Source organism: Taudactylus pleione, unplaced genomic scaffold (genome assembly GCF_031769625.1).
Source record: "Taudactylus pleione unplaced genomic scaffold, aTauple2 ptg000093l, whole genome shotgun sequence".
Lineage (NCBI taxonomy): Eukaryota > Metazoa > Chordata > Amphibia > Anura > Myobatrachidae > Taudactylus > Taudactylus pleione.
Genome location: NW_028284495.1, coordinates 7,280,735 through 7,304,371, shown reverse-complemented (window position 1 = coordinate 7,304,371; position 23,637 = coordinate 7,280,735). Strand labels below are relative to the sequence as shown.

The following is a 23,637-nucleotide window of genomic DNA, read 5'->3' as shown; positions in this document are numbered from 1 at the left end:
GATGAAAAGTGAGTGCATGAGGGTTTTAGTACACTCCTGTGTGAGATAGGTTCTGATCTTGGAAATTTTTTTTAGATGGAAATGACAGGACTGCGAGAGGTTCTGGATATGGACAGTGCACTTTGGGGCTAGATAAGATAGTTGTGCCATCATTTGATTCAGAAATAGTGGGAAGCGAGATTAAGTGGGAGGGTGGGAAGATGATCATCTCAGTGTTATACAGTTGGAGATATGAGTCAGTAGAGAGGGGGAGAGATCAGGGGAGGAAAGGTAGATATGAGTATTATCAGCATATAGATGATATTGGAGGTCAAAGGAGCTGGTGAGTTCACCTAGAGAGGTCATATAGAGAGAGAATAGGAGAGTTCAAAGAACAGAACCTTGGAGTACACCTACAGTACTGTAAGAGGTTGTTTTGGAGGGGAGAGGAGTCATGTGAGGAAACAGAGAAGGATCAGTCAGAGATGTAGGAGGACAGCCAGGAGAGGGCAGTGTTATGTAGACCAAGGGAGTGAAGAATTAGCAGCAGGAGAGGGTGGTCCACAGTGTTTAAAGCAGCAGAGAGGTCAAGTAGAATGAGCAGAAAGTAGTGGCCCTAGGATTTGACAGTGCATAAGTCATTGCTGACTTTCGTGAGGGCAGTTTCAGTGGAGTAGAGAGAATGGAAGCAAGACTGAAAAGGGTCAAGAAGGGAGTGGGAGGAAAGAAAGATGGTATGGCGGTTGTAAACAATATGCTCAAGAAGTTTGGAGGCAAAAGGAAGGGTCGGTAATTAGAGAGAATGTTAGGATCAAGGGTAGGTATTTTAAGAATGGGGGAGGCAAGGGCTTCCTTGAATGCAGAAGAGACAGTGCCTGATGAGAGCGAGAGATTAAAGAGGTGGGCAAGGTGGGAGGAGGTAGAAGGAAAGAGATAGCGGAGGAGGAGGGAGGGGATAGGGTCAAGGTGGAAGGTGGAAGGGGGGGAGGACCGGACGAGGGCCATGACTTCCTCTCCAGATACAGGGATGAAGGATGTCAGAGTCCGTAAAGTGGATGGGGAGGCGTGATCTGGGAAAGGAGGAGGTGGAAAGCTGGGAGAGTGGTTGGATATGATGTCCTGACATATGGAATCAATTTTAGATGCAAAGTAGGTAGCAAAGTCAAGGGCAGAGAGTGAGGAGACAAGATGAGGAGGGGGTGGGCAGAGGAGGGAGTTGTAGGTGGTGAAAAGATGCTGGGGATTTAAGGACTGGGAGGCGATTAGGTTCTTGAAATATGACTGTTTAGAGAGGGAAAGGGCAACACTGTAGGATGAGAGCATAAATATGAAATGGAGAAAATCTGCCATAGAACGTGATCTTCTCCACTGTTGCTCAGCGGTTCATGAACACTTTCGCAGGTATCTGGTGCATTTGGAATGCCAGGGTTGAGGTGTGGGTCTGCAAGGGCGAGTAGTGATCGCCGAAGCAACAGAATCAAGAGCAGAAGTAAAGGAGGCATTTTATAGGGAAGCAGCTTGTTCAGGACTGGAGAGAGAGAGGATAGGGGAGAGAAGTGAGTCAAACAGGGAAGAAAAAGAAACGGTGTCGATAGCCTCAATGTTACGCTTAGTGATGGTGGCCTTAGGAGGTAGAGGAGGGGAAGGAGAGAGGGATAGGTTAAAAGAGAGAAGGTGATGGTCAGAGAGGGGGAATGGGGAAATGGAGCAATCAGAAATATCACAACGGTGAGTGATGACCAGATCAAGTGAATGCCCACTCTCATAGGAGGGTGAGGAGGTCTATTTGGAGAGGCCAAATGAAGATGTTAGGGTAAGGAGTTTGGAGGCAGAGGAGTATGTTGGGATATCAATTGGAATATTGAAGTCACCTACTGTAGGATAATGTAGTGAAGGTCTGAGGAGAGAAATTGAGAGAGCCAGGAAGCAAAGTTGTCAAGGAACTTGGAGGGAGGTCCAGGGGGATGGTAAATGACAGCTACTCGGACGTGTACTGGTTGGAAGAGGTGTATAGCATGAACATCAAATGTAGAGAATGTAAGGGATGGTTCTGAGGGTATGAGTTGGTATGAGTAACTGGGGAATAGAAGGACCCCAACACCACTACCATGGTGGACCCTAGGCCGGGGGGGTGTGGGAGAAGGTGAGGCCCCCAAAGGAGAGAGCTGCAGGAGAAGTGGTGTCAGAGGGTGAAATCCAGGTTTCAGTAATGGCTAGGAGATTCAGGGAGTTGGAGATGAAATGGTCATGGGTGGGGACCAGTTTTTTACAGACTGATCTGGCAATCCAGAGGGCACAGGATAGAGGGACAGAGTTTGTGAGAGAGATGTGGATGAGATTATCAGGGTTGCTGTAGCGTGGAGGTAAGATTAATTTGGGTGACCGAGATGAATAGAGTGATTGTATGGGTTCCAGAACCTGTAGGAGATGGACAGGGAAGGAGATTAATGAGATGTGGATGGAGGTGGGGTGAAGTAACATGGAGAGGCGGGTGAAAGGAGATATTATCAGTGGGGTAGTAGGACCCCGGTAGGGTATAGGAGAATGAAAGTGGAGTAATGGGAGAAGAGGGGGAGGAAGGCAGACAGAGGAGGGGAGATAAGGGGAGGAGGAAGTGGAGGAGACCAGGGGGAAAAGATAGAGGTGGAAGCAGGGGGCATAACAAAAGATTAGGTAGAAACTTAGTGAAGGGGTGAGTTGAAGAAAGCATGGTCATGGTAAGGATGAAGTAAAAAGGGGAAGGAAAAGTTGAAAGTAGGAATGAAGAAAGAATATAGGAGAAAGTGCAGATATCCAGAAATGCAAGTAAAAGTACAGTGTGGGAAAATGTGTCAGCACAACAAAAGTTTATTATTGAGAATAATAAAAGTGGAGATTTAATGGAGCAGAAATTGAATATTAAAGTAAACAGTGGTAGTAGCTAGATGATGTAAGACTAGGCACAAGAGCTAAGGTAAAAAAAAACATTTTTTAGAGAGGTAAACTGACATGCAGTAAGATTTTATGTAGATCGCAGAGGCAGCACAAATAGTAGTAAGTGAGGCACAAGTTTTTGCAGTGACCAAATAGGGAGTCCTGGAATGTCCTGGTTATGTAGTTGAATGAGTGTAGATAGGTTGTCTCCCTTTTATTTCACTTCAATGTAATGCAGGTATAACTCCAAAAGTAGATTTAAAATATAAAGTGCACTTTTAAATTAAACTCAATGAAACTGCAAAACATCTTCATGGTCTGCCCAGGACCCATCAATGCGCTTGCATGACTTCCACACTCATGAGATGCCTCCTTAACCAAGAAGGGCATCTAGGCATTAGGAAAGATGGTAAAGTCTCCAGAGGTGTACTGTAAAATATAAATGCCACAGGGAAGTCCAAATTTGTACCATTTTAGCATCAATCCTTAAAATAAGGCTTGGTTTAGACTTACTTAAGCTGGGTACACACATAAAGATTTTCTGTCCAACCATCCAACTAGTTGATTGGTTGGAATGAAAATCTGGTAAGGCATGAAACTAAATGACAATCAACAATTTGCTCCCAAACCCTGGAAAATGGACAAAAACTGTTTGAACAAATTGTTTAGATCAAACATTCAACAAACTTGTCTGAACGACCATTTTCATCTGTTTTCTGGCATTTAGGAGCAAATTGCTGATCATCAGTTACTCCCATACGTTACCAGATTTTCATTCCAACCAATTGGAACTAGTTGGATGGTTGGACAGAAAATCTTTACGTGTGTATGCAGCATAACTGTATGCTTTAAATTAATCATGAGATTAATATTTTTTATTTTTAACAAAAGAGCAACTTCTCCAGAAAAGTTTAACATAGAGGCACAAACTGGGGGTCATTATAAGTATTGGACAAGGTTTGAACACTGTGGCATCAGAGTGAGCACGGATCAGGTGTAATCTTTAACTAATTTTGCAGAGTAAAAATGTCCATGCAACCATCTGTACAGCTAAGGGATACTGGCCCTGATTCAGAGCCGGACGCTATTTGCGCTCGCTCATTCAGAAAAAGGGGCCGGCTATTTAAATTGAGCGCTCGCTCTTTGCGGTCTGTTGATGCCTCTATGTCTGGGCGAGCAAACGAAACATGCGCTCGCTATTTTGTAAAGACGCCCCCTGGCCGCTCGCATCCTACGTCATCTCAGCTATTTATTAGATTAATCGAGTACATCGAAAGGCATCTGAACTGCTTGCAGTGCTTGTGGTAGGATTTTCCTACCGCAATCATGCGAACAGTTCAGGCTAAGAAACAACCAAGTGACGTGGTCGATGACGCTGCTTTGTTAATTATGCACACTCTTAAAACACCCGTTTTGACCGTTTGGCACGTCTGCGTTCGGATCACCACTCCCCGTTTTCAAGCACCTTCCCCTGTTACCACCCACAAACGCCTCAACCTATCACTCAAATTAGCAGACACTCGCTATTTTGCGAGCGCTCGATTTCCGACCGCAATGACTGGTTGGCGCATGCGCATTACGACCCATACGCATGCGCAGATGTGCGAACATCGCTCAGAGCGAACGAGCGGCCGCTTATGAGCGGCTCTGAATCAGGCCCACAGGGCCTTATTTAGCAGTGCACACTAGTGCACTGCTAAATGCAGATTCCCAATGATCAGGAATCTGAGCAGGTGCATGACCCGTTCTGTGCATGTGCAGAATGGGTCTGCGATCCTGCACGTAGACTGGCAGCAGACTGTCAGTGATTGACAGTCTGCTGCTCTTTGTGGGCTGGGTGGGGGCAGAGATGGCCTCCGTTTCCCGAAACGGAGGCGTGTCACCGCCATTGGGTGGGGGGTGAAGAAGTCAGGATCTCCATTGGCTGACAGAGTTATCCTGGCTTCTTCCTCTCATATGCGTCGGCTGGCTGCGTGACCCCATGGGTCACCTTAGCCTTGCCGATGTTCCGCAGAGTATCCGATGCTGCGTTTTATAATGCAGAGGAATACGTAATGCATCAGGAGGCCTTGTAGTAAATCTATTCATAATATACTCAGCTGGCTCTTTTTAAACCAGTGCTTGGTGTTACTACTCCAAATAATTGGCCCGATCCTAAGTAACATGGAAGTCCGAATGCGGCAGCATCTTGCGATTTTTATCAAACTGGTGTGTGTGGCAGCTGCAACATTTAGAAAAGCTACATTATGAGAGATTCTGAGTCATACACATCTCACTTGCTTCACACCGACTTCTGAATGATCATTACTGGATGGCAGCAGGGCTGAAATGAAGCATACGCCCATGTGTACCTTCTACACCAAACATGGACTAGGTGTCAGTATCATTATTAATAATGATGGCTGTTCTCGCAGATGAAGGGCTGGGGGCAGTGCAATAGTATTGATATGTATGACTCAGAATGTGGACGAAGTGGTCATATGACTTATGACCACTGTAGATGTCCGGAATTGTGCATGATATATGCAATTTAACTGCATCAGTGGAAATCTAGGCACATTTGCCGAAACTGAAATGCAGCTTGCTTAAACATGTTTTTGTACAGCAAAACAAAAGTTTTGTGAGTAATAAATCCCCAACATTGAATGTAATTTGCAGGAATTAAATTAACTAAGATTATTTATGTAGTAACATCCTTTTTTAAGGATTTATAACACAATAATTAAATTAACTAAGATTATTTAAGTAGTAACATCCTTTTTAAGGAGTTATAACACAGGAATTAAATTAACTAAGATTATTTATATAGTAACATCCTTTTTTAAGGAGTTATAACACTATCTGATGTCTGCTTCCTAGTGTTACCTAAACTTATTCTTGTCCAATTTTTTTTATTTACATTTCACTTGTTAAGGTGTGTCAGACATACAAAATATAGCTCTATAGATTGTAAGCTTGTGAGCAGGACCCTCTATTGTAAAGTGAAATGGAAGATGCTGGTGCTATACTGTATAAGTAAATGTTAATAATAATCATTTTGTCAGGGAAACACTACATGGGCAAGTGTTTTACCCATGTGACATTTTACAGCCACTTAAGTTAATTAGTAACTAAAGTTAATGCATGCTGGGTAAAAATGTGTGCATATCATATAATAAAATTGTTTCTCTCTTTAATCTACAATCATTTCTTGAATTGTTACAATCACCCAAATATTGTTAGAGATACCAGGTTCCAAAAGGATACATACCTCTAGCATACCTCACAACTGTCCCACTTTTGGTGGGACAGTCATGATATTAAGGGACTATCCTGCTGTCCCACCTGCAAGCCACAGTGTCCCATGATGGAGGGATCACTATGACCACTGCTCTGCATAGTATACTAGAGCAGATCAGTGGGTGAATAGATGCCATGGAGTGCAGGATTAACAATGGGGCATTTGGAGCTGCAGCTCCAGGCCTCCAATGCATATAGGCCCATGTGAACCAGTGTAGTATAGACTGTGTTGATGTTGACAGGATTTTTTTTCTGTCACCCCCAGTAGCATTGCGAAGCCCCATCCATTCATTCCAGCTGTCCTTAGCCCTGCCCATTTCACCTCTCATGTCCAAAGCCCATCTATTCACTCCAGCTGACCAAAGCACCGCTCATTTATACATGTTTACCAAAGCTCCACCCATTTACTGAAGTTTACCCAAGCACCACCCATGGGTGCCCGTAACCCTACCCCCATGGGCATCCTAGGCTCTGCCCAGTCCACCTCTCCCACGGCAACTACTGAGTTGAAATTTGGCAGCTGGGCACTGAAATTATGATGAAAGTGGATCCGCAGAGGATGAGCTGTTGGTGGAAATACATGGAAACAGGACTAAGATTATATTCAATGTGACAGTGCCCAGGTGCCTTCATCTTCTCTAATATTTCACAACGCATTAGCATTTGTTTACAAGGTATCATATATACAAACATATCCCTCTCTTTATATGCACCTCTGTCTGGCTCCAATATATTTATTTATAGAAATAGATGGACGCTCCAATAATCCAATATAGGTAGGGTACCAAAAATTAAACAAAAAGCTTAAAAAATCTTTCGTGGTCCCATAGTTGCAATGTCTGTTATTAACATGTCAACATTCACAATGTCACAATGACAGCTGAAGGTCAACATTGATGATTTTAACATGGTTAAATTGTCAACATCATTAATGTCAACTACTGCAAAATGTCAACATTGACAGAATATCAACATTGGAAATGTTGACTTTGACATAAGGAGAACATTTCCAGGTGGCTTAGGGTTAAGGTGCATATACACGTAACGATTTTGTGTCAGATTATCTGTCAGATTATCTGTCAGATTTTTGTCAGATTTTCCCTTGAAAAAGTGAACGATTTTTTGAAGTGTAATGAACGATTTTTCCAACAATGAACAAAAAATGTTCCTTCCCTTAATGAAAATCGTTATGTTGGAGAGTTTGAAATGGACGATGAACTACAAACTACAAATTGAACGATTACTGTTCATCGTTGTAAGATTTTTTGAACGATTGAACGATAACGACGTTGTTAATGACAAATCGTTAAAAAATCGTTACGTGTGTATGCACCATCACTGTTAGGTTTTCAGTCAGGGTTAGGGCTGCCACTAAGGATAGGGACAGAAGCAGAAGAAAACCTGAATGTTGACATTTTAACAGTATCGATATAACATCCACATCAACCAGTTGAATGTTGACATAGTCCATGTCAACATAATTTACTCGATGACATGATGAATTAATGTTGACTTGGAATATATCAAACCCTTTTGAACCATACCTTGGAATTCTGTTCATATCAACTATCCATCCATCCACATAATGGGCCTGATTCTAGGTATAGATAGATCACTGTTCATGGGCAGAGATGGTGAGTTTTGCATGCAGAGATGTAAATTTACGCTTTTGCATATCTCTGTCCTATTATGAATTGGATGAAACTTGGTCAGATGTGCCTTTCCATGAAGTAGGCCATTTTGGAGTGGGAACTGAGCGGAGACAATGCGATCGCACATAATTACCCTCTCTTGTGGAAGTTTCATGGGCGTGTATCTAAAGCTCTGTATCTATTCTGTATCATACATACACTGAAGATAAGACTGTTTCTGATGGATTTCTTGCACCTAGCATGGGTCGGGTGCAAGAACCAATACTAATGGTGATGGAGGGTGGCATAAAATCTGTAGGTAGTATGGGTTTCTGCTTGTAGATGCACGAACCCCTGCATTAATGCTATGGATTGTTTACTTGTAAAGTGTATGCACAGCCAATGTAACATTTGTTGGACATACCTGTCATGCCTGTATCTCAGACTGTCTTTTTTCCTGTAAGATGACAGAGAAAAGTGTGCTTAAAGACATAACTGGTTTCAGGTTACGTCCTTATTACAAGAATATCAGCTGAAGATTCACCATATTATATATATATATATATATATATATATATATATATATATATATATAATCTGATGGTGGGCTATTTAAAATAATAATGGTGTCCCAAGTGTAAAGTGCTAACTTGGGAGGGTACAGTGATTAGAGGGGCACATTAGGGGACCTGAACTTGTCACAGAGGGGATTAGAACTTGGAGTGCTCTATGGAGTCTTGGCAGGCCAAACGGAAGGCTTCACAAGCCCTCCCTTGCACACAGCAGGACATGACATAGAGGCAGAGCAGCTCGGTGATGGAAACCTCCGCGCAGCTGACTTTGAGACCGTTCTCATGAGAGAGTTGAGAATGAGGTAGATAATCTGAATTATAGCCACTCTATTTAGAATTCTATATATGGGATCTGGAGGGGATATTCATATATATATATATATATATATATATATATATATATATATATAGTCAAGGTGTGTCCACACTCACGTTTTTATAATTAAAAATGTGCAGGGGTGGCTGCCCAAAAGAGACCTCCAGGTCCTTTTATCTAAATTTCAAAAGAAGGGGTGCACTCACCAGTCTTCTAAAAGTCCTTTATTCCAACAATGAACAGATCCTGTTTATACTGTTCATTGTTGGAATAAAGGACTTTTAGAAGACTGGTGAGTGCACCCCTTTTTTTGAAATTTATATATATATATATATATATACATATATATATATATATATATATATATATATATACAAAAGACAGACACTCACTCATCAAATCTTCAATGAATACAGTATAGCCAGCAAGGTTTACTTCACAAAGAAGAAATGCGATTGTAAAATAATGAGACTGATTTTTTTATTCAGAATCAGATGATTCCACATGAACATTTTTAGTTTTCAAAGTAGCGTCCTTCACATTCAATACTTTTTTTGCTGCGTTTCAACAATGATTCAAAGACGTGCAGGAGACTGTTTTGTGACGTCACTTTTAGTGTTGAGCTGTGGCATTTTTCACTTCATCACCTGCTGAGATCTTCTTTCCGCATAGTTATTTTTTCAGGGTTGGAAAAGCCCAGAATTCACAGGGCACTAAGTCCGGGCTATATGGAGGGTATTCCAGTGCTGTCCCATTAATTTCAGTCAGTGCTGCCAATACAACAGCAGCAACGTGTGGTCGGGCATTGTCTTGTAGCAAAAACCCCTGTTTATTCAGCAAATGTGGTATTTTCTTCCTCATGGCTCCACACAAATGGGTTTTCAGGATGTTTGCTTGGTAGCCACCATTAATTGTCTGTCCACGGGGAACCCAGTGTAGGATTATACCATGCGCATCAGAGAACAGCAGGAGCATAACTTTACAAGCTGAAGGAATCACACTGAGTATTTTGGGCGGTTGTGAATTTGCATGTTTCAATTCGGGGAAATGGACCGTTTTCCTCTCCGACATTCGAACAGTGTTCTTGCATGATTCAACTCGTCATCGCATCTGATCTTCTGTGAGATTCCTGGGTACCCACCTGGCACACACAGTGCATTTTCAGTTCCTTTGTCACAATATGCTGAAATCTGCTCGAATGAGATGTCAAGTGAAGACGAAAGTTCACGTGAAGTTAACCTTCTGTCATTTTGCAACATCTCGCAGCGTTGGCAACGTTGATATCTGTAACCATGATGGATGGTCTCTCAGAATGCACATCATCAGTCACTCGCATATTACCCTCTTTGAAGTGCTTCCACCACCAAAATACAGTACTGCAGCATGGCTAATTGTTTCTCGACCGTATGCTTGCCGTATCATTTCATGAGTTTTATTTCCACTTTTTCCAAGTTTAACACAAATTCCAATCACACATCTCTGACGTAATCTCACAGATACGTCTTACTCATCTGCCATGACGAAACGTACAAAGATCTTCCACTCGCTATGACCAAACAAAGAAGACTACGGCAGTCCAACCGCAGGTTCAGACACATTGATGTATGAGCTTCACAATAAACAGCATAGCATCGCCACATCTAGCTATGGGACACACATAAATATCCCCTACAGACTTCACATATTAACATAAGTTTATGTGTGTATGTGTGAAAATATATATATGCCTGGATGTGGAGGATCTGGGCATAGTGTAGGGTATTATAGAGCTGTAATATGTACTGTATCTGTAATAGTCAGTGACATACTGTACAGTTCTATGCGCTAAGGGGCCAATTTTCATATCCAACATTTTAAATGCGGATGGGATATGAAATTATTGCCTGAATTAGCAATGTGATAATGAAAATTCTCATGCAAATTTAAGAAGAATCTCTTCCTGGGACACAGGCTCCATCTGTGTGCTTACTGCGCATGTGCGGTCATCAGCCTGAGCATGCATCATCAGCAGCATATGTTGAAGGATCCAGAAGATCCCTCTCCAAACCCCCTTACAAACTTATGGGGGTTGCTTTCTTGTCAGAAATAGAGGGACCACAGCATATATTGGAAAAGGAAAGGCAGATTTTACAGTTCATACCCTTCACAAAAAAAGATATGTAGTTGAAGGTAGGCGCTATTTTTGCCCTCAAAAGAAATAGCACACCCCATATGCAGAATACACACAGGGCCTGATTCAGAGCCGAATGCTCTGACCAGAGCACTCGCTCTGAATTAGGCCCTCCTCCATGAAAATGGAGCGTCCTCCTGGACGCTCGCATAGCTTTGGGTGACCACCCACAGCTTATGCGATCGTCCATGATGATGGTCGCGATGGTCAAGACCATCGCGACCATCGGGCTTGCGATGGAGACCCTGCGGTAGGGTCTCGCTTCCGCAAGCCATGGAGTGATTTTGGCTCTATCAGAGCCAAAATCACTCCCACTGACATCACTACTGATGTCAGTGGGGCCGGCTTCAGACGGTAGGCGTTCCCATGGGAACGCCTCCATCAGGCAGCCACACCCCCGGCACGCCCACCAAAGGGGGCATGCTGTCAATCAACATCGACAGCACGCCCCCTTTGGTGCGAGACCCAGAGCAACGAAGAGCTCGTCGCTTTCCGGGTCTCACGCATGCGCACAACGGAGCTCCCTCCATCGTGCGCATGCGCAGTGGGGCAACATCGACACGCTTGCGAGCATCCTGCGCTTGCGAGCGGGTCTGAATGACCCCCACAGCACATTACCAGTCACACCCTCTGCTGCGGCACACAATAGGCACTTCATAAATCTCAGCTCCAGGCCCATATGGACCTTAATTTGGCACTAACCACAAGTCATAAAATTTGGTGGTCTGAGGGCCTGATTCTGTGAGGATCATAATTGCAAAGCTGCATCAGGCAGCTTTGCATTTGTGATCCTTTGCAGATATGGTAATGCAGCAGGAGGCATCATGCCCCCTGTGCATTACTTAACCCAGCTGCATTGTTCAATGCAGCATTGGTTAATCTGCGCACCATTGGCCGGCTGCGGTGACCCATAGGGTCCCACAGCCGTCCACCGCAGTTTAGAGGAAGAGGCCAGGAAATCTCCATCAACCGATCGAGATCCTGGCCTATTCCCTCAGGTAACGGAGGTTGTCGCTGCCCCCTCCGTGTCCCCAAATGGCAGAAGACTGTCAATCACTGACAGTCTGCAGACCCTTTCTGCACATGCGCAGAACGTGTCTGGCGCCTGCACAGATTCCCAAATATCGGGAATATACGTTCAGCAGTACACTAGCGTGCATTGCTGTATCAGGCCCTAAATCCATTTTTAAAATTCAAGACTTTTTGTAGAATGGAAATGATTGGGTACCCTGTAAAAAATCCCTAAAACTGTGCACTCTTCCCAAAGGGAAACATTTTAATTTCCACAAAAAGTTCTAAACACCTAAGTGAGCTAAAAATCTGCATTCACTTAAATAGCAGGTAACAACAATTTAAATGTCTCACAAATCACATAGATCACTTTAGGTGAATTAATAGCAGCATTTATGATTAGATGTATTGAGGAACAGTTAGTTCTGATAGTGAAGGGGAGACAGCATCTAGATGGAGCTTGAATATTAAAAATATGGAACTATAGTCTCAATATAATCACTGTTCATCAGCAGATTTCTCCAAACTGGAATCCTTTTTTTTAGCTGTAATACAGTAGTTACATTACTTTGTACTGTCACATTCATAATGGTTAATATACAGCACTGTCTGATAATATATCCAAATGTGTGCTTAGTAATATTCCAAAAGAAAGTTAGGTCCTGTAGTGATGACTATACAGTGTAAGAGGTAAATTTACTAAGATCCGTGTTGGTCCGAGATTGCAATCTTGGGTGAGTTTAGGCATTTTTTTCAAATTGCAAATTTAATAAAGGCAACCTCAGGTGAAATTTCTCTCTTTTCACTGTTAAACTTGGGTGAGATTGCAAACTCGAATAAACTAACCATCGGCCAAACTCTGAAGTACTATTCATGAAAAAGATACAGTTCGGGAATTTACCAAAATGCAAAATTACCATCTCGGGTGTAATTGTAGCAAACTCGCAGCTAAATTAAAGTTTCAAATTGACCACCTCCTGAGCTGCAAGTTTGGCAGAAACATACACAGATCAGTTTGATTTGTGTATGTTTCTGCATGTATACACTATCTAAAAAGTTAATGTAAAAAAAATGATGTAGGGTCTACCCCTCAAAAAAGCATAACCAGCCCTGGACTGCTCAGCCAGTCCTGGTTCCTAAAAATGTGGGGGGGAAGTGAATAGGGTTACCCCGTATTTTAGGAACCAGCACTGGGCTGCTGAGCCTGACCTGGTTTTAAAAATAAGGGGGAAAGAATTGTGTAGGGGTCCCCCTATTTTTAAAACAAGCACCGGACTCAAATCTGGCCGGGGCGTAACACCATTGCCAGGGTACCCTTTTTTACTAATTTACTCTGCGTTGGGAAAAAAAATTACGCCCTGGGGACAAGTTTTTGTTCAGATAGAAATTATAACGGTGTAGTGTATACAGGAAATATGATCTGTTCTGGATCTTTTCAGCTGTCAGAAAAAATATTGTGGATCTTTCCTCTTATCTTTCAGGTGTATACAATACCTAGCTTAACACCTAGAGCCGTGGCCAGAAGGTAGACCTACTATAGCGTGATAGGACATATAGACTTTTTTTTACCTGGCTGAAGTAATTATACAGATCATTTGTTATTGAATAGCATAGTATTCTATGAAATAGGAACTATAAAGTATATTTGGGGATATTGCATCGATTTTTACTTTGAAACAACATGTTGTCAAGTTTAGCAACTACTAATGTAACAAAAAAAATAATACAAAGAAAATGTAAAAAGGGCATGTATGTAATGTTTTATTACATAGGGCCGTGTTCAATTAGATTCGCATATGTGATAACGTTTCGCATGCCGTACTTTTCACCTACATCGCATATTTTAGCTGTGGAAACTTATCATGCGCGTACCCACGATTCGCCCCTATTCAAATCCAAAAGACGCGAAAACGCAACCCGGCAAATGCAAAACAGGCGAAAAGTGCTGACAGAATTGAGGAAATCAGCCAGACACCCCCTTGAAGATGCAGTAACATTGGGGATCAATGTACAAGCCCCCGAATAGCCCTAATAAAGCTATTTGGGGTACTTAAGGTGTGCCAATTTCTTCTAATTAGCGTCTTTGCACAAGTGGTGAAGAATACCATTAAGCCGTTTTTTTTTTTTGTGAAAATAAGTAGTCCTATCAAATTTGGGGTACTTGAAAATAGGTGCAAGCATGGTTTAAAGTTGCTAAAGTAAAGTTTAAAAAAATTTAAAAATGCACCTGAAGCAAGCACCTGCAATCCAAAAAACACCTCACCCATATTTGCAGGCCCCCCAAAAGTCTATTTTGCTAGTTTTTAAGTTTGTATCCCAACTTTGCACTTTTTCACCCCCTTTTTAAAAGTGCTTTTTTGGGGTGTTCCTCCAATTTTTAAAGTTTTTTTAATGCAGTTATCCTTTGGGGGGCTGTCCCAAGGGTGCTGAGTGGTTTCCCCACCTTTGCACCCCAAAATAGCGATTTTGCACTTTTTTTCTCCACCTATTCAGAGGCGAATCTTTGTCACCTATTACATTTCATTACGTTTTCACGTGCGCGAAAAGTGTTTGCAATTGAATATGGAGATAAGTTTCTGCCTGGTGAAAAGTCGCAATCGGCGATACTTTTTCGCGGATTCTGACTTTTCGCAGCTAATTGAATATGAGCCTTAGTTGGAAACATGCAAAAATATATGTATTAAAATGTTTATGTATGTGCACACTATTCAGCTGGAAATTTAGAGATGTAGTGTGATTGCTATTGTGGCTTAATTTAAATATACACTACAGTATTTGTAGCCTTGATGTTTTGAACTATAATAGCCATTGATAAACGTGGGGAAAAAAGTTCATACAGTATTACACCCTTTATTTATTATCTATTTAAATGTCAAGCTATTCAGAATGCAAGAAAAACTGACAGAGAATCTAAGTAGCTTTCTAAGCTTGCAGTTTAATGCATTCAGAGCCTGATTCAACCATGTACGCTAATGCAATTGCCGCTGCAATCCCGCACACAGCTGCTGTGTGAAAATATATTCATGTTGCAGATGCCGGAATATGTATTGAGATGCCATCGGGACCATCACCTGCATTTTTGCCGCCACTACCCATAACCACCACACTTTGCAAAGGAATCCTCCCCGCGTGCGGCATTGCTAAAATACCGTTCGACCATTACGCATGTGCAGTCGGATGATAATCGCTCAACTGCGCAAATATCGGCATTGCATACAAATCATCAGGTCCTCAGTCCATCATTTGAACTCTACTTTTTTTTCTGCCAATAAACAAAATTGAAATGATTACATGTTTATTAAAGACTAAAGTAAGTTTTAATTCTTTGTTATTGCAGTTTTGATTATCTAGCAAACAATTCATACTTGTTAAATCATTTCTATATCTACAGGCAGAATGCATTTCAAATAACTGCGGTAGACGGTGTTTGCAGTGGAATAATTCAGTGTTTATCTGCTGATGATTTCATAGAGTGGTTACAATCTACATCAACTAATATTTCAAATCTCACAAAGCACAATGTAAGTAGAAATGCTCTGTTGACTTATTTCAAAGCTACTGCTTGTAATTTTTTTGTTGTTCTTATTAATGTTGCTAATTCCTTTGGAGAAACAACCTTGTCTTATCATCAGAGGAGCAATGTTTAGGGCACAACAAACGTGAGAAATTTACATAATACTGTAACTATTAAACATTCATGCAATGAGATTTCTTAACTGGGATTTTTATTTGCATGACAAATACAAAGATTTAGGTACATTATTATATTTATCTGTTATTCTGTTTGGATGCACCAGAGCACAACATGCTTTCTGAATACTAATGATACTGTAGTTTAAATAAATCATTGCTAATAGCTAAACGCATTAAATTGTAATGGATCAATATAATGCACTTTATGTTGGGCACTGAGCTAATGGATAAAATTAAATATTGTTTTTTCAGGTAACAAATGATTTTGTTTTAAAAGTCTGTATTTTTGAAGGGGGAAGTAAGCGAAAATGACTTCTGACTTTAATGGAAAAAAAGCAATTAATTTTCTATTTCAGTCAAGTAATCTGTGTTTACTTTAATTCTGGAAAATACATTTCCAATGATGCAACCTCCTAGGCTACATATGTACAAAATCTATGATTACCACCTCACAGGTCATCACTTGTGACATTTTAGTAGATTACTGTGTGTTTGAGTTAAACCTGTACAACAAATACACAGAGAATGTCACTTGCCAGAATATATCTGTGTATAGAATAATATGTGGCCTTGGGATTGTGTGTGCTGGAAACATTTAAGTACACAATCTTTATTTAAAGGATTATTTTTGTAGGTGATGAATCATGCAAGTCAGAGAGAGATTACATCAAAAGCATACTAAGCAGTGCTGTAGTTGCTAGTTTAGTTCTGGTTTTCGTCGGTGAATAAATAAGTGAGCAGAAACTGTAAGCAGTTGGGTGGACATGTCTGTTCTGAAATGGCTACTTTTTACACAAAATAAATAAAAACAGCTTATTCTCATGCTATGACTACTATTATTTGGTCCAGAAACCTCTTTATACTAACAATACTGTCAAAAGCTCTATGAATTTATTTTCCCCTGCTTTATAATTCTACAGTATGTCAGACAATTTTTTTTCTAGAAAAATAAAAAAATGATATTACAGAATTACACATCTTGATTTCTCAGTGGGATATGCCTATTTTCTGCTGAAACACCACAGTTCCATAAATGAATTGCTGTTTGTTACTTCCTTTTTCTTAATTTGCAAATCACAATATTTAACCGGAGGTTCAGTGGGCTATCACATGATGGGGTGTGCATATATGTACATGATCAGCCTCCAGCCCATTGTGTTCAATAATGTATTTGGATTGTGGGTATAAAACACCTTTTAAAATATACTTTATCTGACCATGCTCTATCCTGTTACATTAGAAACAACTATAATTCTGATTTGTTTCTTTTAGATATCACTGCAGGCAATTATATCTGCAATACTTTGCCTCCCCCCCTCCATAAAAAAAAACAATAAAACCAATCAAATAAAAATAAACTGAAACCGAGCTACAGTTAAAATAATAATACTACAAATAAAATATAGCTGTTTCTGCTGCTATTGTTGGAGTATATCCTATTCCAGATAGAGACAAAGGGCCTTGTTCAGACTCGGTCGCAAGCGCTGAGCGCTTGCAATCGGGTCGATGTTTGCCCACTGGGCATGCGTACGTCGGAGCCAGCTCCGATGTGCGCATGCACGAGACCTGGCTAGCAACGGGCGCTCCGTTGCTACGGGTCTCGCACCAAAGGGGGCAAGCTGTCGATGGTGATTGACAGCTCACCCCGTTTGGGAGGCGGGCAAGGGGGTGGCCGGCCAAACGGAGGCATTCCCAATGGAACGCCTGCCGTTTTGTGGGTGGCCGCACTGCCATCAGCAGTGATGTCATTGGGGAGCTTCCTGCTCGATCAGAGCAGGAAGCTCCCTGGGGGTTGCGGTTGCCGAGACCCAACCTAAGGGTCTTGTCGCAAGCCCTGATGGTCGCGATGGTCCTGACCATTGCGACCATCAACCTGGTCGCTCGCTAGAGCTGTGGGTGGTAACCCACAGCTTAGCTAGCGACCAGGAAGCCGCACTTCACACCACAAGCGCCCACCCTCATTCAGAGTGACCGCTTGTATCTAGCAATTGACTCTGAATGAGGGCCAAATACTCTTGGATGTGCATTTCCATGTTTAGCAATTTTTCCTGAACATTGTACTGTAATGAAGTGTACCGTTAATTTTACTGTAACCACAGCAGAATCCTAAGGTGACTGTATGAACATAGCAGCAGATCTTGCAATAAATCAATTCTTTATATCTTTATATTTTAGGTTCCTCTTTTTCACATTTACAGTGCTCTGTGCCCAGTGCAACATTATTATCACCAGCCCCCCAGCCCACACAGCACCGATACAGAATTACAGACTTTTCTCCCACCTCATGACCATTCCATTTAAGTGCATAATAAATAAACAACAACAATAGAAAAATTTACATATAAATAAAGACTGCTCTGCATAAAACTGGTGAAAAAAGGTTACTCTGGGCCTGATTCATTACCGATTGCAACTGTGATTATGCACGCAATTGGCCGATTGTTGTGTTCTGCGCATGCGTATGCATTGCAGTGTGCGAGCGTGAACACTCCACTGTGATCAGGACTGCGATTGCAGTGACTACGCAGACCCATCGCAAAGTGATTGAGATGAAGTGACCATTTGGGGTGGTGACGGGGAGGTGGTCAGGGAAACACAGGCGTGCCAGACCGTTTGAACGCTGTTAAAGGGACATGCATAAATTAGCCATTGCGATGCCATACACAACTTGGACAATCACTGCATGCGATAAGGTTAGCAATTCCTGAGTAGGGTCAGACCTTGTGCAAGTGTACATGCTGCTATAATGGTACTCAATGTTACCAGGGGCGTATCTATAATGGGTGCAGGGTGTGCAGGGAACACGGGCCCTGGGTCCAGGGGGACCCCGCACAGCACACTCTGCACCCATAATATTACTTACCTCTCTGGAGTCCCACGTCAGCGCGGGGGTCCGGCACTTTAAAACACCTGGAAAATGGCCACCGTGGCCATTTTCCTGGTGATCTGTGCATTCATTATAGACTCTGGGCACACTCTAGTGCCCAGAGTCTATAACTCCGGTGCTGGCAGCGCACAGCTCAGTGCGCTGCCAGCCGCCTGGCAGAGAGGAGGGGGCCCTTGTCAGAGACTGCACACGGGCCTCCTCCTCTCTAGAAGCGCCCCTAAATGTTACCAATGGTTTTGCTGTTTTGCTAAGTATTACGGATGTGTATAAGGTTAAGTGGGCATCCTTATGTTTGGTTGCGACGGCATTGCAATTGCAATCATTAGCATATTTTCGCAGTGAGACTGCATGCATAATCGCTTTTGCAATCGCAATAGCGATCCTTACTGAATCAGGTCCTCTATTGGGAGGTACAGTATATATAGTGGATTTTTGTAGTGACAATTTGTCAGTTTTCTAGGGAAAAACACAATTTTTCCTGCCATATTTCACAAGAGATAAACTGCAGGAATAGCAATGGCAAATTGAAAGGAATAATAATCTGAACCAGATGCAGTTCAAACTGTCCACCCTTCACTCCTTGACTCTCTTCTCCAATGCTTCCTCTTGCCCTGATTAAGCATTAAAATGGGTTCATTCATTTAATGTTTCTTTAGCAGTGACAGGAATACAATTCTAATATCTACTTCTGTTGTATAATTCTGTAAATGAAAATGATGATGTATGAAAGGTATTTATTGAAATATTAATTACCATGTGATTTTTCCTGATTTTTTGTTTTACTTTATCAAGTACCACCATTGCCTGGGGTGGAAACAATTGGGAACCTTCATATTTTAGTTTTCTTCAGCAAAAAACAACTAGGACAATAACTAGATGGAAAGTACTGTAAATGATTTGCAAGCTTACAGGAGGGTTTTTTGTTTCAAAAATGTTTTAATGTAGCATGTACAGAAATTAATTACATACTTCAAAAGTCACAATTCATTGACTACATTAATTTAAGTGTAAATGTGTTGATTTAGAGGAAGAGGAAGGCAAACTAAAAGCCACAGCAAGACATCTGATAAATTAACTTTAAAGAGAGAGGGTTTAGTTTCTGGCCTCTTAATACTCAATAAGATAAGTTCTCTAGATAATTCCTCCCATCTATTTTAAAGTCATAATATTTCTCTTGTTTTAAAATTAATATGAGCTAGATAATACATTTTAATTAATATGAAAATCTATTAGTTAGATTTTCTCTACCACTTGGAGTACTTGTCTTAATATTCTTTTTAACTACGCCAAATTGAGGACATGGTGAGGAACAGTGCTGCTGGGAGAACTGCTATTAATGCTGTGAAAGTCGTATGCTATTGATTCATGGTGAGTGATTTCCTTTAACCCCTTCAGTACATGACATTTGCCATAATTATTCCCTTCCTTTGTTATGTCAAACTGTTTGATCATCACGCAAGGAAGAGCCGTAAATAGGGGGGTGCAACATGTTCCACAGCACAGGGCACCGCAGGGAAGGGGCCACTGCTTGAGCCTGTCAATTTTCTGTTTATAATCATTCTCACTTGTAGCTTCCTTTTCTTTTATCCCTGGCATCATCTGGCAGCCCCTATCTCCTCCCTGGCTTCCTCCCCCTCAATGTGGCTACCTCCCCAAGTACCTTCAGTCACATCCTCTTTTATTTACACACACATTTCAAAATACTGTCATACCCGGGACTTAAACCTATCACCTCTCACATGGCAGCCAGGCACCTTTCACATAGAGCTAGCTGCCCCGCAATTTCTGATGGCAGCCCTGAACACAGCCACCGATTCCCGACACAGCTTATACCAGCACACATCGAGTACCATTGCCGGTGAGTTTAGCTGCTGGTGCAGGGTACATACACAGAGCTCCCCGCCGCGGATATTTGCTGCATATATAATAATACAAGCAGCGCTGTTACTATACCTTCAGTCGGTGATCTACAATGCCAGCATCAGGATTGTGCATGACTGTTCTGATGGTCAAAACCGGCTGCAACTTCACCAGCTCTCTCATACATCTAGAGCTAGTGAATTATACTGCATAATTATTGTTTATCATCACTGCAGCCATTGGATTCACACTGTATTTGGCAGCCACACCTGTATAACAGTGGTACAACGGGATCACTACCCCTTCATCATCATACTGGACAAATTAGATTTGTCATATCCCTTTCCCATGAGACCACAACTCTTTTTTGGGTGCATGTTTTATGTGCCTATTACAAAAATAGGGGGGCACCAATGCTCTTTCTGGCCCAGGGCTCTAAAAAGTCTAGTTATGGCTTGGGTAGTTCTAATGGCAGAAATAGCCTTATGATTCTATATTGTACAAGCAACATTGATATTTCACCACTGTTTGCCCAGGGCCAGAACCAAACATGATGGTTTCTGTCCTCACCACTAGATCTGTCAGCTTGAATATCAGTTCTAAAATGGTTGGTCATACAGTAGATGAGGGTGATTACCCATTTCTGGAATAACATTTGTAAACATATTAAGGGATTAGGAGAGGGTGGATATTATATCTGGCAGGGCTATGGAGTTGGTAAATTAAACCTTTGGCTCTGTCTCCTCTATTTTACTAATCGAGGAGTCCAAAGAGTCGAAAGTTTGGCTTACTGACTCCACAGCCCTGATATCTGGTCCTCCTGATGATCGGATGGGAGAATGTGTTCAGGCCTGTTGACTGTGTCCTCTTGTTTGTGTAAACTTTGCCACCGTGAAGCATGTTTAGAGTCAGACTCAGTTTTTCTGTGTTTTATAGAAAGAAAACAAACAAACATTGATTAAAGTCACTGCTGGGCTTAGAGTAACTGACCTGTACAGACAATATGTTCAGTAAAAATCCCTCTAAATGCTCAGGAAAACTTAGATTTATCTAGTTTCATAAAATGTATAACAAACATTAATATCAATTGTGTGGAATTATGTAAAGCAAATTGATTTATATTTAGAACTGCTTTTATTCAATGTATAACATTAATCTGTATTTATTAAAGTGTCATTTATATTAACCTTTGGCATTAATGTTCTGAAAGGCTTAAAATAATATTACTGCATTAGGAAGCTTTTCAGCAGAGTTTATATTGCTCACCTTCTGAAGAAACTGTCAGTACAGTTTGACAGAGAAACATGTTAAGGATGGACGCTTCTTTTTGACACACCACCGTGATACTGATGACTGAGTCTTCTGGAATGCACTAATAGACCCTGGTGCTAAATAGAACAAGCATCATTTAAACCTACTTGTAAGGACAGCTTACTGACTTTTAGTGCTGCCTGGAATTTAAACTGCAGCCACAGTGAGTGTAAAGGCCGTGCACCAGTTCCAGCGTAACCTGTGAAGCAGCCGGAGCAGAGAATAAAGACTGGACCAGTATTCCCCTATGTGATCTGTTGGGAGATGGCTGGGTAAATATAATGGGACACTTAATGCTCACAATCGTGCTGCTGGCGATTTGGTCTCAAACAGAATTGGAAGCTTTTTTGCCAACACGCTCTACAATCCAGCTCATCTGGATGTGGGTCTAATACTTTTTGTGCTAATCACACAGACTCTTTCTATCTGTGGAAGGGGAAATAAAAATTCCCTTTATTTCAGCTAAAGCAAATCATATGCTTATATATAGAGGAACTTTTATCTACGTATCCCTAAACAGAGCCTGCAGTATTTCTGTTGATAAATTGTTTCATCATTTCCTCTATTGGAGGTTGATACATTTAGGTGGTGTGTCTTTTTGAAGCATAAAATGTATATTTTATGTATTAATTTTGTGTAATAAAATATTCTTTGTTTTTATATATGTGTCTATTTAACAATATACAAGCGCCCCCATTGCTATTACATGTTTACATGTCTAGCATCCTTTTTCTATAAAGGCAGAAATAACCTTATGATTCTGTATTGTACAAGCAACATTGATATTTCACCACTGTTTGCTCAGGGCCAGAACCAAACATGATGGTTTCTGTCCTCACCACTAGATCTGTCAGCTTTCAATATCAGTTCCAAAATGGTTGGTCATGCAGTAGATGAGGGTGATTACCCATTTCTGGAATAACACTTGTAAGCTCTTATGTAAGCTCTTACGAGCAGGGCCTCTACCCTCTTGTGCTTCTCCTTACTTTACTTTCACCTACTTCTTACCCCCCACCAGGGCACCTAACACTTGGTTGCTTACGCTCTGTTGCATATCTAGGTGTTATGGTCACTTATGTATGAATGTATATTATCCATGTCCTTGTCCTATTTTGTATTGTAAGTCAGTTGTCAATTTATTTGTTTATGTACTTTGTAAGGTGCTACGGAACACTTGTGGTGCCATATAAATAAAGGATAATAATAAACATATTAAGGGATTAGGAGAGGTGGATATTATATCTGGCAGGGCTATGGAGTTGGTAAATTAAACCTTTGGCTCTGTCTCCTCTATTTTACTAATCGAGGAGTCCAAAGAGTCGAAAGTTTGGCTTACTGACTCCACAGCCCTGATATCTGGTCCCCCTGATGATCAGATGGGTGAATGTGTTCAGGCCTGTTGACTGTGTCCTCTTGTTTGTGTAAACTCTGCCACCGTGAAGCATGTTTAGAGTCAGACTCAGTGGTTCTGTGTTTTATAGAAAGAAAATAAACATTGATTAAAGTCACTGCTGGGCTCAGAGTAACTGATCCGTACAAACAATATGTTCAGTAAAAATCACTCTAAATGCTCAGAAAAACCTCTTAGATTTATCTAGTTTCATAAAATGTAAAACAAACATTAATAACAATTGTGTGGAATTATGTAAAGCAAACTGATTTATATTTAGAACTGCTTTTATTCAATGTATAACATTAATCTGTATTTATTAAAGTGTCATTTATATTAACCTTGGGCATTAATATTCTGAAAAGGCTGAAAATAATATTACTGCATTACGAAGCTTTTCAGTAGAATTTATATTAGATATACTGCAGTATTTCACAGAACACTCCTAAGAACATGCACCATTCCTCTAGCTTCTGTAAGTCTCCTTGCATGCATAGATTGTAAGCTCTTTGAAGATAGGACATCAAATGGTGCATACACATGGCCAGATTTGTCAGATGCACAATTGAACGATTTTACCAGTAATTTGAATGATTTCTGACAGTATTAAAATGAATGAAATCGT

At 41.2% G+C, this 23,637-nt stretch overlaps 1 protein-coding gene across 2 annotated transcripts in view; it reads left to right on the top strand.

Moving 5' to 3' along the window:
• The window catches only part of SNTG1 (syntrophin gamma 1), a 709,317-nt gene that overhangs the window by 620,464 nt on the left and 65,216 nt on the right, over positions 1-23,637 (top strand). For both annotated transcript variants that reach the window (XM_088469763.1, XM_088469762.1), the window contains exon 14: positions 15,263-15,392. In XM_088469763.1, the coding sequence (XP_088325889.1) occupies positions 15,263-15,392 (130 nt within the window). The remainder of the gene's footprint in view (positions 1-15,262; positions 15,393-23,637) is intronic.